This window comes from Theropithecus gelada, chromosome 7a (assembly GCF_003255815.1).
Source record: "Theropithecus gelada isolate Dixy chromosome 7a, Tgel_1.0, whole genome shotgun sequence".
Taxonomy (NCBI): Eukaryota; Metazoa; Chordata; class Mammalia; order Primates; family Cercopithecidae; genus Theropithecus; species Theropithecus gelada.
Window position 1 is genome coordinate 38363471 of NC_037674.1, and position 13902 is coordinate 38377372.

Here is a 13902-nt window from a genome sequence, read left to right on the forward strand (position 1 = left end):
CGAGTTGGGCCAGTCACATTCTCTCTCCTGGAATTCTGGAATTGGAAACTAGACACTGGTCAGCTTCTGTTGGGATCTTTACCCAGGAAGACTTACTTTCATGGATGGAATACAGACTGGAAGCCAGATAAGAGAGAAGAGTATAGGAAACGCACACCTCATTCCAAGAGAAACAGCTCAAGCAGGCAGCCCTGCATGAGGAACACTGCAAAAAAAAAAAAAACAAACACTCAATGAAGACACACAACCTCTCTTGCCTCATCACTTTAGTGAAGTAACAGAGTGCCTTGCATGCATAGGTGCTACTGAATACAAGTTTATTGACACTCATTAATAATCAAAAACAAGTGGGGATCTAATCACAGTGTAGATTTTAGGGAGAAACAAAGAGCCACTGAACTCCTTAAAATCAGGGGCCAGGTTTATATAAAGCTCAAACACAGGAAAAATAGTGAGGATGGTGGTCAACTGTAGGGAGGATAATATGTGGAAGGGGGCACAAAGGGCTTGTGGAACATTCTGATTCCTGATCTGGGTGCTGGTTACAAGGGGCTGTTGGCCTTGTGAAAATTCAGTGAGCTATATGAGCATGACATACGCACATCTCTGTATGTATGGTATATGTCAATAAAAAGTTTAATGGTACAACAAACGGGAGTCAGGTCTTGACTTACCCAGAGCCCACCTGATACAGTTCTGGCAGGAATTCAAGGTTCCATCTCCCTAGCATTTTCATACAAGCAATATCTGATTAAAACAAATAATCAAAGTGGCCTGGAAGAAAATGGCAACCAGAAAGCCAAGTCACAGAAGGGTAGCATTATGCTCAGAGGAATTCGGGGGGTAGAAAAAGAACTCGTTGCCAAGAAGACAGTCCCAAATGATGTGATAACAGTAATGTGTTTGGGCTAATGTTTTATACACAGACCCACAAACAAACACACATATGTGTGTCCACGTGTACACACGCCTTTTGATAAATTTATAACAATTATAAAGAGAATATGTAACTTTTCTACGTGGTAGGTACTGTGTTTTACATTCATTAAATAGCTTGATCATGATAATAACCTGGTGAAATGGGTACTATTATTATCCCCATTTTTCAGATGAAGAAATCAAGGTTCAAAGAGTCAGTGATTTGGCTAATGTCACCCTGGTAATAAATGGGAAAATTAGGTTGGTCTAACTGCAAAACCTATGCTTTTAAAATAACACTTTCCAACTCCCCAAAAACATACAGACACAGACATTTATACCCTTAACACCTCTGTGTGAAATATAGGACAGGATACGTTCCACTTCATTCATCAATGGCTTCTACAGCTAACACATCCAACAGCAAGACAAGTGAGCTTGTTTGTTTCAAGGTGTAAATAGGAAACAGCTAATTTGGCGATCATTTTCGTATGTGAATGTTGGAGAGGAAGCGGCAGACACGGCGGTTCTACTAGCACACTTAACCCTCCTAACAATTTGATGAGGTACATATTCTTATCTCTAGTTTATGGAAGGAGAAACTGAGGCTGGATGCAATTAAGGGCCTTCATCAGACCCTTGCTTGGGTGACTCCAAAGCCCAAGAAGGCATGTTCACTCCCAAACAAGGCAATCCATATCTTTGTGTTAATCTCTGAACTGGCCCCACTGGGTCACTGGGTTGGACAGGAGGGCTCATGTATGCTGGGGCCTTGCACCAGGGCAGGAATGCTCAGTTACTGGACTGTCACTCTGAGGGCTTCTGTTTGCTTCTGGCAATACCAGGGTGCTCAGACCAACCAGCTCAGCAAGTACCCAGAAATGATGACACCAAGGAAAAAACCCACCCTGGGCTCCCTGTCACACAGGAACCCAGGAACCCAGGGAACAGCCATCAGCCCACATGCCTTGGAGAAATTTGAATGAAGACTGAAAAGTCACAAGCCAAACCAGCTTCCTCGGAAGGGAGAAGGGCATGAGAAGCACATCGTTCCAGCCATGAGCTCACTGTCCTTACTCAGAGTTCAAGGCTGACGAGAGGGAGCAGAGGTAAGGCCGCAGTGACCTCTGCTTTGTCTCTTCTCAAGCTGAGAAGATCCTGGCTGCTGGCTTTCCTATTGCTGTTAATAATGTATAACCACAAGATATCATGGCTGTACTTTTTTAATGCACTTAGGAACAATTGTTCACTCAGTAAATATGTGTGGTGGGCCTACTCCCATCGGTCATCGGGAGGGGAGATGTAGTCTATTGGTTAAGAACGTGGACTCTGCTGCCTGTCTGCAGAGTTCAGTCCTAGCCTCATCTAAGCCTCGTCTAGTGAGGGTCTGCGGCCATGACTACTTGTGTTATGACTCAGTGGAACCTAAGGTGAGTGCTGGTGAGGAGCATACCTTCTAGGAGAGGCTTTAGGACAAGTACGCAAGTACCTGTGATGGTGAAGACAGAACAGGTAGAATCTGGCATGTAATCTAACAGGTAATTCAGAGTCACAAGCACTATTCCTTTCAAAACTGTCTCTTTGGGAAGCCTCTTATTTATACATAAAGCATTGTTGTGGATGGCTAAAGGAGCTTTTAGGCAAGCTTATTAACTTGCTATTATTATAAAAGTAGAACATGCTCATTTTTCGAACACTGGAAAATGAAGAATTTCTGAAATTACTAACAACTCCATCATCCAAAACAATGACAGTCAACATTTTGCTGTCTGTTCTTTTATTTGGATTTGTTTCCAAAAGCGTTTTTTAGCTCCACATTTGGAGCTGCTATTCCTTTAGACTCTAGCACTAGATGGAGTCTCACACTGCTGCCGGGACTAGAGTGCAGTGGCACAATCTCAGCTCACTGTAACTTCGCCTCCCGGGTCCAAGCAATTCTCCTGCCTTAGCCTCCCAAGTAGCTGGGATTACAGGCATGCACCACCATGCCTGGCTAATTTTATATTTTTAGTAGAGATGGGGTTTCGCCATGTTGGCCAGACTGGTCTTGAACTCCTGAACTCGTGATTCACCCACCTCGGTCTCCCAAAGTGCTGAAATTACAGGCGTGAGCCGCCGTGCCCAGGCTGCAGCACATTCTTTTGACTTTGCCTGGTGAAGCAAATCTTCTTTATCCTTTTAAGGTCAGTTGGAGTTTTGGAAACATCCGTAAGTCATCAGGAACCAGGTGTGGCAAACTTAATAAATGATCAATCTAGGGGCATGTTGCTTTTGGTCCAAACACAAGATGGTAAAGCAATTTTACTGGGTGGCTTGTAAAAGACCACTAACAGCAGTTCCAGTAGGTCTTTTGAAATTTGGGTTTGCCACAAGCAGTAACTTAGAAATAAAGGATCCCACAGAGGGCCAGAATTCCAGGTTGTTCACTTTTAAATTTCTGGTGCCAAGTTTTATGCCTGACAAATAGTAGGCACTGAAAAACAGTTGGGTGCCCCAAAGGAAATTGACCACTTTACTTTTATATTAGTTTTTACTTGCTGTGAGGCTTTGGCTTAGGTACACGCCAAAGTGGATTTTTCTTCCTTTAAGAGACTCGGGCAATTATAAACCCTCCACAGTTTTCTGTAATACACTCAGTAATATATTTTTAAATAACAAAGAAGGGAAAATAGATTATTAATACTTTATATAATTCACAAATATAGTCTACTTTAAAAATTAAACCATAAAGATATAGCTGTACTCCTTTTTGAAGACCATATCTGATCCTAGCACCCCTCCTACCTCTTCAAAGGAAGTGAATTCAGTTATCAAATTAATGGGTAACTTCCCACATTGTGTGTGTGTGTGTGTGTGTAATCATATGCATATGTGACATACATTGCATATATATAATACATATTGGGCCAGGCGCAGTGGCTCACGCCTGTAATCCTAGCACTTTGGGAGGCCCAGGCAGACAGATCACAAGGTCAAAAGATCGAGATCAACCTGGCCCACATGGTGAAACCCTGTCTCTACTAAAAATGCAAAAAAATTAGCTGGGCGTGGTGGTGGGTGCCTATAGTCCCAGCAACTCAGGAGGCAGGAGAATGGCATGAACCCGGGAGGCGGAACTTGCAGTGAGCAGAGACCACACCACTGCACTCCAGCCTGGGTGACAGAGCGAGACTTCGTCTTAAAAAAAAAAAAAAAAAAAATCATTTTTAACTAAATTATATTACCATATGTATGATTTTATGGCTTACGTTTTTTGCCCAACTAAAGGAAAACTGATCATGGTGACAAAATCCATTTCAATATAAAAGTTCTGATTTCCTTCCTTTTAAAATGAACTCTTGATTTCATACCAGGCCTTCCACATGTTTGGGAGAATTTAGAGTTGCCAGAGAAATCAGCAGAGGCACATAAGAACTTCCACACTGGGTCATCCCTAGGATTTAGCAGCCCAGCATTGTACATCTGACAGTGATGCCAAGGAATGCTGTGGATGGATGGGCTGATGTCAAACTCCAGGATTAGAGTCATCCTAAGACATCCTCATTATCCTTCATGACCCACGGTGCATCTGTCCTCCACAAATGTATCGAGCTTCTTGATAACATATTTCTATTTCCAGCTTGTACCATCTTTATGGACTAATGGGCTCCATGAGTTATATCTGCTAGGAGAGGGGTTTGCCTTCCCTTTACCGTCATCTCATCTGAAACATTACCTGACTTTGTCTCTCATCTTCACCTATTTTCAGGGATATCAAAAAAGGACTTTGCTTTGGGAAAAATATGTGTAGACATGCTTTTGTTACTTCCATCTGGCAAGGACAGTAGAAAGACTGAAACTGGAAGCCTTGGGGAAGAAGGAATAATGAAGTTATAAAATAAAATAAGCAAACAAACAGCAAAAAAAGAAACCGGGAGCCAAGGGTAGATGGCTGGCATCAAGGTAGACAGATCCAGTGGATTTTTTCCTAACTTCTTCCCAGGGCAGATGTCATCCTTCTCAGCCAGGATCTATAATGGCCCACAGCTGAGGAAGGAACAAGACGAGGTAGAAATGAAATGGCTCCCAAAAGAAAAACCTCCCTTGGGTGGTATTTTAGGACATTAGCTCAGGCTGCCTTGTCCTCAGTCATCTCAGTGGCATTTAAGTAGCCCCTTGGGTTACAGATCACGGCAGGTGCTGGGAAGTGAAGAAGGCCATGCTAAAAATACAGGCCTCTTCTGGAACTCGGCCGGCAGCCCTGATGGAGCTCCCTCCTCAAGCAGCAGTACCTCAGCAAAAGGACAGCTTCCTCTGCCTTAAGCAGTAAGAAAAGTCTGGCTTCCTCCTCCGCTGAAGTTCCTGAGGTAGAATGGTCCTCAGGAGAAAATACTTAGAGAAGCATTTCTATTGAGGAATAGCAATTTCTATCAAAGGAAGAAAACAGGTTCTCTTAAGAACTCAGGGTCCCAGAAGAAAGTGCTAAACCCTGAGGTAAAAGGTTTTGCTTTTAGTGCACTCATCCTGATGCTGTCATGAGAGGTGGGTAGGAGGAGGTAATGAACTTGTAAGTGCTTTTTAAACTATACATACATAAGGGAATATCACCATTCTTAAGACAGCTAAATTCCCCCACATAGAGAGCTTGATTAAACCTACATGTTAACCAGTTAAACCTTGGGGGAACGGGTTTTGCTAGTCTGCCAAGAAAGGGTCTTTACAAAACCAAAGGAAAGCCCATTGCTTACTTTCAGTAACCTAGGCCCACCCATAGGCCTCAAATCAAATAACCTCCACTGAGAATTAAGCTGTTAGCACTAGGTCTGGCATAGGTACAGAAACAAAATTTTAGAAATCCTAATTTTGAATTTACCCAACACAGCTGCCTCCTAGAGCCTGAGTGGGTTGTAGCGAGACCTCAAGTAGAGGAGAGGCACCTGGGCTGTCCGCCTCCGTGGACTTTTTTTGCACTGAATTACATGGTCTCGGAAGTAAGGGTGGGGCTCTACTTGCCATTCAGGAGGCTGCAAAGGTCACTTCCACATATGTTCCTGTTAAGGACATCAGCAGAAACTTGAGAAGCAAGTATAAAAATATAAAAATGAACAGGTGGCATTCAATAGGAAAAGAATGTGGGGTTTGCCGGGAAGTCATGATTGAAACCAGTCCAAGGCTCCGACGTGGCCCTCAAGGCTCTGGACTGTGAAGTCTGTACAGAGGCTTTCGTTTCTGTGCAGGCTGAGTCTTAAGGAGGCACTAGATGCTGTTTTACTCCAAACTTTGTCTTCATTTTTCCCCCCAAACATACTGCCTGGGTTAACTGGTGGCTCATTCCTTTGCGAACCCAAGGGTTTTGAGGGAATCAAGTGTAGATATCCATTGATTACCTCAAATCCTCCCTTAAAGCTACTGGGAATAAAATGAACATACTCACCTTTCTATCTTCAAGACGTCCTCATTATCCTATCTTTGGTCATAAACACAAGAGTGGAAAAAGATTTTGTTGGCTTAACATTTTCTCACCAGGTTCTTCCTTCACTGAGAGTGGGTGGGAGGGTTTAGGAGCCCAGGCTGCTGTAGCGAGCTGGCCCGTGCAGGCTAGGGCAACCCTTCAATCTTAGCCTCGTTAGTATCATGTTTTAACCACGTTCTGGTGTGGAAAAGACCTTAGAAGCCCCCTCTCCTCTTCCCCTTATAATGTATTGCTTTTAAATGTGAAACAAGGCCAGGCATGGTGGCTCATGCCTGTAATCCCAGCACTTTGGGAGGCCCAGGTGAGCGGATCACCTGAGGTCAGGAGTTTGAGACCAGCCTGGCCAACATGGTAAAACCCCGTCTCTATTTAAAATACAAAAATTAGCTGGGTGTGGTGGCACACACCTATAATCCCAGCTACTCAGGAGGCTGAGGCAGGAGAATTGCTTGAACCCGGGAGGTGGAGGTTGCAGTGAGCTGAGATAGTGCCACTGCATTCCAGCCTAGGCAACAGAGCAAGACTCCGTCTCAAAAATAATAATAAAAATAAAATAAATATGAAATCAAACTGAACCCCAAAACAGGCTGGGAATTAATGAATGAAAAGATCATTGTTACTGAGAGTTCAGATATCTGCATTTTTGTGCCTGCACGGCCACCTCCCAGCTGAGGGGTCTTGAACCAGTCACTGCCCTTGGTGTGTGTGGTTTTGTTTTGGCTTAGGTTTTTTTTCTTTTCAAGATAGGGTCTCATTCTGTCACCTAGGCTAGAGTACAGTAGCACTCATTGCAATCTCAAACTCCCAAGTTCAAGCGATCCTCCTGCCTCAGGCTGCCGAGTAGCTGGAACCACAGGTGTGAATCACCATGCCTGGCTAATTTATAATTTTTTTTGGTAGAGATGGGGGGAATCTCTACAAATTTGCCCAGGCTGGTTTTGAACTCCTGGCTTCAAGTGATCCTCCTGCTTCGGCCTCCCAAAGTGCTGGGATTACAAGCAAGAGCCACTGTGCTTGGCCTGGTTTTCTCATCTACAGAGTGAAAATCAGAGAACTCACCCTGATGCTGTCATAAGAGGTTGGGAGGAGGAGGTAATGAACTTGAAAGTGCTTTATAAACTGTACAAACATGAGGGACTATCGCCTTTCTTAAGACAGCTAAATTCCCCCACATTTGGAGCTTGATTAAATCTACACTGAGTTGTTACTGTTGAGAGACAGGCAATAAGAGGTAAGGCAGGAAAACTCCTATGCCTTTTTTTTTTTTGTACTGGGACAAACTTTTTGCCCATGCAAACATTCCAGGTAATAAGCATGCTCAACGGTCTCTCCGAAGAATCAGGACCAGCTGTGTGTTACTAAACAATAAAGGCAGGCAAGCCTTGAAAATGGCCTAAAGACCTTTCTCAGAGCTCCAAACCAGCCCCACCTCCCAGCCCCAGGAAACATAGCATATTTTCTGTGAGGCCTTGATGGTAGCATCACAAAGCCCTGGGAAACAAAACTTCCCAGTGTATGAGGAGAGCATGCCGTGTCTTGTTCCGGGGACACTGAGCCGTGAGTATAAAACACTGCATTCCAAAACCCAGTGGAAGAAGCAATCGTCTCTCAGTTTAATTATAGATTCTTCACTTTCCCTTAATTGCTTCAGTCAGCACTGTTGATTCTGGGGGTGTCACAGTAAACGGGCAGGGCTATTGCTGTTAAACAAGGGGTGACTATCAGGTAATGAGGTTTCCATTCTGTTTTTTTCAAACAAACAAACCCTAATGTACATATACAAGTGAGCATTCCTGTCAAAGGTGTCACATTGGGAAACGATGCTCATGTTGACTCTCCTCTGTAACCAAATATTGAAAAATGTAGTATGACACAAGTGCTTTTATGGAAGGAAAAGACAGTATATTTAATATTAAAGGTTTCCTAGAAAACCTGAGATATGTGATCCTCAGAACTATAGGGGGCCCCAGGTGACCAACTGGGCTAATGGTCATGCCATGGGAAATACCCATTAAATGACTCCCAAAGAGAGGGTTCTCCCTGCATCATGCATAGACACTTTTCCTACACAAAAAGATCCATGTCTTTTGTCTACTTCCCTGGATCCCATAAGCCCTAAATGTCTTGCACACAAAAGGTGTCCAATAAATATTTGGAGACATTTGTCTTACCCTATCACGATACTTATATTCATTCTTCATGAAATAAAACACACAGCCCATATTTTGAATGGAAACAAGATCTTTTGAACCTAGATTTGTTACTTTACCTTCCCAGACTTACCTATAAGTCAATAAGAAAGTTGGACTTGTCAGTCATAAAAAAAAAAAAAAATTATTCAACAAACATTCATTGAGAAATGACTGAATACCAAACATTGGAGAAATCGGGAAATTCCAAGCATGTTCGTGGTGTTCACATAGAGCCTCTGGGCCAAGAATGTTCTGCAGGCTCTCATGCCACCATGATTTGGTAAGCTTTTTACTGTCAAGGAATATAGACCCTCTCATGTAACCTCAGGAAATACAGGGGGTTATTATAAGGACCCCTGGAACTGAAATTTGGTCATATTCTCCCAATCTCTTTCTCTAAATGGTGCTTCTGTTTATCTTGATATGCCTGCTTCATTCTTTCTCTATAATCACTTCTCTGCTTTTTCATAACTTAGCTGATGCATGCCTATTGTGCTGTATTAGTCAGGAGAAGCTAGTGATGCTTCAGTAACAAATAACCCCCAATCTCAGTGTCCTAAAATAACAAATATTTATATCTTGTTCTCACTACATGTCCACCAAGGGTTAGTTGGGGGGAAAGAGGGAGCCACTTGAAAACCCACAATGATAGAGCAGCCACAGTCTTGAAAAATGAACATGGTTAGACATGGACTAACTAAGTATCCAGCATAAGTCATTTCTGCTCACATTTCCTTGGCCAAAGCCAGTCAAATGGCCACAGCCAACTTAACTGGGTGGGATGTATGATGCTACCAAGAAATTGACTGGGGAGAAAGCCTAAAAAATTGTGAATAACCTTAATCACCTTTACACATGGCATTTCCTGCCCGACGCTTCAACCTCTGAATATAGCCGTAGGTGAGGGAGTCTGGGAGAGGAAGAGGTGAAAAGAAGAGAAGAGATGGCTTTAAACTACACAATAAGGTCTGAATGTCTGAATCTGGAATTCAAGGCTCTTTATCATACCGCCCCAACCTTCCTTTTGTCTCATGTCCCCACTCACCCCCAAAATCCTACTGTCCAACCACCACCAAACATTCCTTTTTCTTTCCTTGACTCATACAATGGCCCTCCTCTCTAGCTAACTGCTACCCTTCCTTTGAAATCAGTTTAAAAACCACACCACCTTTTCAGAGAAGCTTTTCCCATCTGCTCTGACCTAGTCATTTCTATTTCTTCCTCCTGTGAATTCTTATACCCTGCTCAAGCCAAACACCTGGAGGACATAGACCTGTGCTACTCATTCTTTGGATTCCAGAGCCTAGTACCTGCCTAGTATATAGCAGGTACTCAATAATCGCATGTTTAAAAAGTTGCTTGTAGCATGATTTCATTTAAGGAAATGTTAATGAGTTTCTCGGCTACATATGGCACAGTGAGAAAAGAAGTCAGTAACGTGTGGTCCCGCAAGGAGTTTCTCTAGTTCAGTTGCCTCTTTTTATAAGTGACAAAAAAGGCTTAGAGAGATTGTAACATGGCTAAGGTCACACTGCAAGGAAGTGACCAGGCCAGGTTTGGATCCCTGAAACTGACTCCTAACTCCCTATCCTTGCCTCCTCTGCTGAGCTCCAACATGGGGAGTCAGCTCCCTGGAGTCCACGCATCTGGATATTGTCCACATGCCTGGAACTTTGTCACTGTTCCGGTGGCTGGGTTGACATACTGTGATTAAAGGGCTGTGGTCAATTTCTGTGCCATGCAGCCCCTATGCACACAGCTCTAATGTTCTGACCATTAGGTCAGTGTCAGTGTATCTTTTCCCTCCTGGGCAGTTGGGTTAGTGGAAGAAACCCGATAAAATCCTGGAGAGGAACTTGATCATTCTCTGAAGGACTTACAAGTTGTTTGGCCTGCCTAATCTGCTCAGATACCGTCCGGGGAATATTCGGTAACCATGCAGTACAGACTGTGAATTATTCTGTGGGGACTGTTAACAAGACCCTCACCAACCCTGCCTCAGCTGAGCTCAGGGCTTGGGGGCAGCCCTCTCTCCTCCCCTCCCACTGAAGCTCTGAAAAAAAGCAGGCTTTCCCCCTTGGGGGATGGGAGCAGTAGAGTTCAAAATAAGAAGTGTTGGGGGAAAAATCCTCCCGCTTCCAAGCACAGCTCACATGGCAAAGCCGGGCCTGCTCCCTCCTCAGAATTGCGGCTGCGGATGCAATGACTTAGCCGGGATAACGGATAACGCCGATCCCACGTTTTCCGAAACCTGGCACCTAAGCATCTAACATGGAAAGGCCGACTCCCTAAAATCAGTGCAAGAAAAATTATAACAAGTTAGATCTGGAGGGACCTCGGAGATCATCTATACCCTAGATTTAAAGTTGAGAAAGCCGCGGGCAGCAAACAAGTTCACACAGTTGCTGGTGGCAGAGTAGAGACCACAGACCAAGTTGCGTGAGTCTAAACTCAATGTTCTTTCCCCTTAAACTGCCACCCGCACACACACGTACACACGCACACCTTTTTGGAGGCACCGCACAGCAAGCACAGAAGTACGCCACTGAGTCCTGTGTCCCTAAAGTATTTGACTGTCACCTCCGCTGGGGGAAAGGGCACGCAGAAAACAAGACTCCGTGTGCTGTCGCTGTGCCGCCCCCTGCCTTTCTGACCCGCGCCCGCAGAGAAAGTCTCAGAAGCCGCCCCAGGCTTTCTCCCACGTTCTCCCTTTCTCTGTTTCAGTTGAGTTTCCAGAGCGTGAGCGCCCAGGATGACACCTGGCTGGCTGAGAGCTGCCTGGGAGGCGCTGGCGGGTGCCGAGAGCGCACCGGCCCTGACGCGGGGTGCGGCACGGCTGGGAAGCCTCCGGGCCTTTGGCTAAGCGCGCCGGGGGACGGCCCAGGGGGGCGACGCGCATCCACCACTTGGCCCGCGCTCTCCCAGCCTCCGGCGGCTCACAGCAGGCTCGGCTGGGGATCCAAATGGCGGGGTGTCGGCCCTGAGAGAAGGGGGCGCGGAGGGAAGAGGGTTGCGCCTTAGACCCGGCTCGGCCCCAACGCCCTCTCCCTGGCTCGCAGGTTTAGAAACAGGGCGGCCTTCTCGGCAGCCGACTCGGCGGCTCGGGTCCCCATATATAGTCATATCCACCGTCAACTGGGAGGCCGGCGGCCGGCAGCGAATGGGCGAGCAGCCCCCGCGGGAGGAGCGGGGAGGGGGCACTGGGCGGAGGGAGGAGAGGAGGAAGGGGGGCAGGAGAAAAAAGCTTTTCCAAAAAAGTATTGGCTGTCTTGAGGAATGCGGTCGCCCCCTTGGGAAAGTACATATCTGGGAGCAGCAGGCGGCTCCGCGCTCGCACTCCCGCTCCTCCGCCCGATCGCGCGCTCGCCCCGCCGCTCCTGCCGCAGCCCCAGGGCCCCTCGCAGCCGCCACCATGGACGCCATCAAGAAGAAGATGCAGATGCTGAAGCTCGACAAGGAGAACGCCTTGGATCGAGCTGAGCAGGCGGAAGCCGACAAGAAGGCGGCGGAAGACAGGAGCAAGCAGGTCTGCGCCTCCCCGGCCCTGAACCCGCGCCCCGAGCGCGGGGACCCGAGCCTGGCACCCCCGGCTGGATCCCCACCCCGAGGACTCGGGGAGCCACCACCCTACCCCCACCACCACCCAGGGCGGCCAGGGCGCGCGTCTGGAAAGAAGGAAGGGAAATGCAAGAGCCAGGCTTAGTCTAACTTTGTAGTCTGATCTGAGGACGCTTATTTCCCTTCTCTGGTTCCCATGGCCCGCGAAGTCAAGTCCTAGAGGCGCTTTATTCTCAGGACTGGGAATCAGTTTGGGGGAGGGAGGAGGACACCCGGTTCCTGGGGACGTTTGAAGGAAGGGCGCGGGATGGAGAAAGGGTGTCGAGTAATTCAAGTGTTATAAGTTATTTGACTTTTGACTGGGGAGAAAGGAACGTTAAACTTGGGGAGGAAAGGGGAGTCATGGAGTTGTTACCAAAGAACAAAGATGGGACGGAATGGAGGCTACAGCCCGAAAGCCAGGCCAGCAGTGGCGTTCTTCTGTGTCCCCAAGTAGTGGACTTGAGCCCGCTGAGACCTCGGCAGGAGTCTCCTCCCAGGGCAGGTGGGTGTGCGGGGTGAGCCCTGGAGCGGTTCCAGCTCGGGTAAAGAGAAAGTTACCTTGGGTCCCTTGCACTCCATCTCGGCGGCGGTGCCCCGAGCCCCAGGGGCCCCAGTCAACCCGATGCCCGTGTGTTGTGTGTGTCTAACACCCGGTCCGTGCCGGCCGTCCGCGCCCGCCCGCCGCTGCCCCCAGCTCGAGGAGGACATCGCGGCCAAGGAGAAGTTGCTGCGGGTGTCGGAGGACGAGCGGGACCGGGTGCTGGAGGAGCTGCACAAGGCGGAGGACAGCCTCCTGGCCGCCGAGGAGGCCGCCGCCAAGGTACCCGGGGCGCGCGGCACAGCGTGGCGCACGAATGGCTAACTCTTTCTCTTTCTCTCTCTCTCTCTCCCTGTCTTTCCCTCTGTCTCTCCCGCTGTCCCTGTCCTTCTGGTTCTGTGCACCCACACCCCTCCCCTTCGGGATCACGCTGCCTGCTGCACCCCCCTCCCTCCCCGTACCCCCTGGCCAAATCCCAGCTGGAAGATGAGCTGGTGTCACTGCAAAAGAAACTCAAGGGCACCGAAGATGAACTGGACAAATACTCTGAGGCTCTCAAAGATGCCCAGGAGAAGCTGGAGCTGGCAGAGAAAAAGGCCACCGACGTAAGTGCACGCTCACACTGCTTCCCTCACCTCTTGCCTGCGTGGCCACTCTGCGGTCACCACAGGGCTAGAGAGCAATGGAGGAAGGTTACCTTCTCCTGCTGGACACCTGCACACAGCCCTGCCATGGCCCAGAGCATTGGATGCCGCCTCTGACTGCTACTGCACACATTCATTTATATTTCATCCACTCCTCTCTTCTTCTCCTTTCCTTTACCTCCCTGGGGGTGGAGGTGGGTAGATGAGAGGCTGGGAGAATAGAGCAGCTGAAATTGGACTCTGGAGGTGAACTTCACTTCCCTGGTGGCAGAAAACCCTTGAGGTGTCGTCACCAAGGTTTGTGGAGAGAATGCCAGGTTTTCTTCACTTTCTTTCCTTTTGCCCTCTCCAGTGGGTGGGAAGTTCTGGATTTTGGTGGTGGGTCTAGTCAGGGTTCAGAGAACCTGGCCTCTAAATGAAAGAAATGACACAATGGTACTTTTACTTAGAAGGTTGCACTTCATGGTGAGGCACAGAGACACTTTGAGGCTTCCTTTCTCACTAGCGTAAGCCTTAATCCACCCCTTAAGATCTGCCTGGGAAGATGATACTTGCTTG

The 13902-nt window shown here is 47.3% G+C and overlaps 1 protein-coding gene across 13 annotated transcripts in view; it reads left to right on the forward strand.

Annotated features, from left to right (window-relative positions):
- Window positions 1–11789: 11789 nt before the first annotated feature.
- Window positions 11790–13902, forward strand: part of TPM1 (tropomyosin 1) — a 41021-nt gene continuing 38908 nt past the window's right edge. For 8 of the 13 annotated variants that reach the window (XM_025390167.1, XM_025390165.1, XM_025390166.1 and 5 more), the window contains exons 1-2: window positions 11790–12088; window positions 13180–13305. In XM_025390167.1, the coding sequence (XP_025245952.1) occupies window positions 11975–12088; window positions 13180–13305 (240 nt within the window). In that variant the 5' untranslated portion in view covers window positions 11790–11974. Of the gene's footprint in view, window positions 12089–12856; window positions 12983–13179; window positions 13306–13902 lie in introns of all 13 variants that reach the window. The other 5 variants (XM_025390171.1, XM_025390172.1, XM_025390170.1 and 2 more) reach the window with 2 other exon arrangements.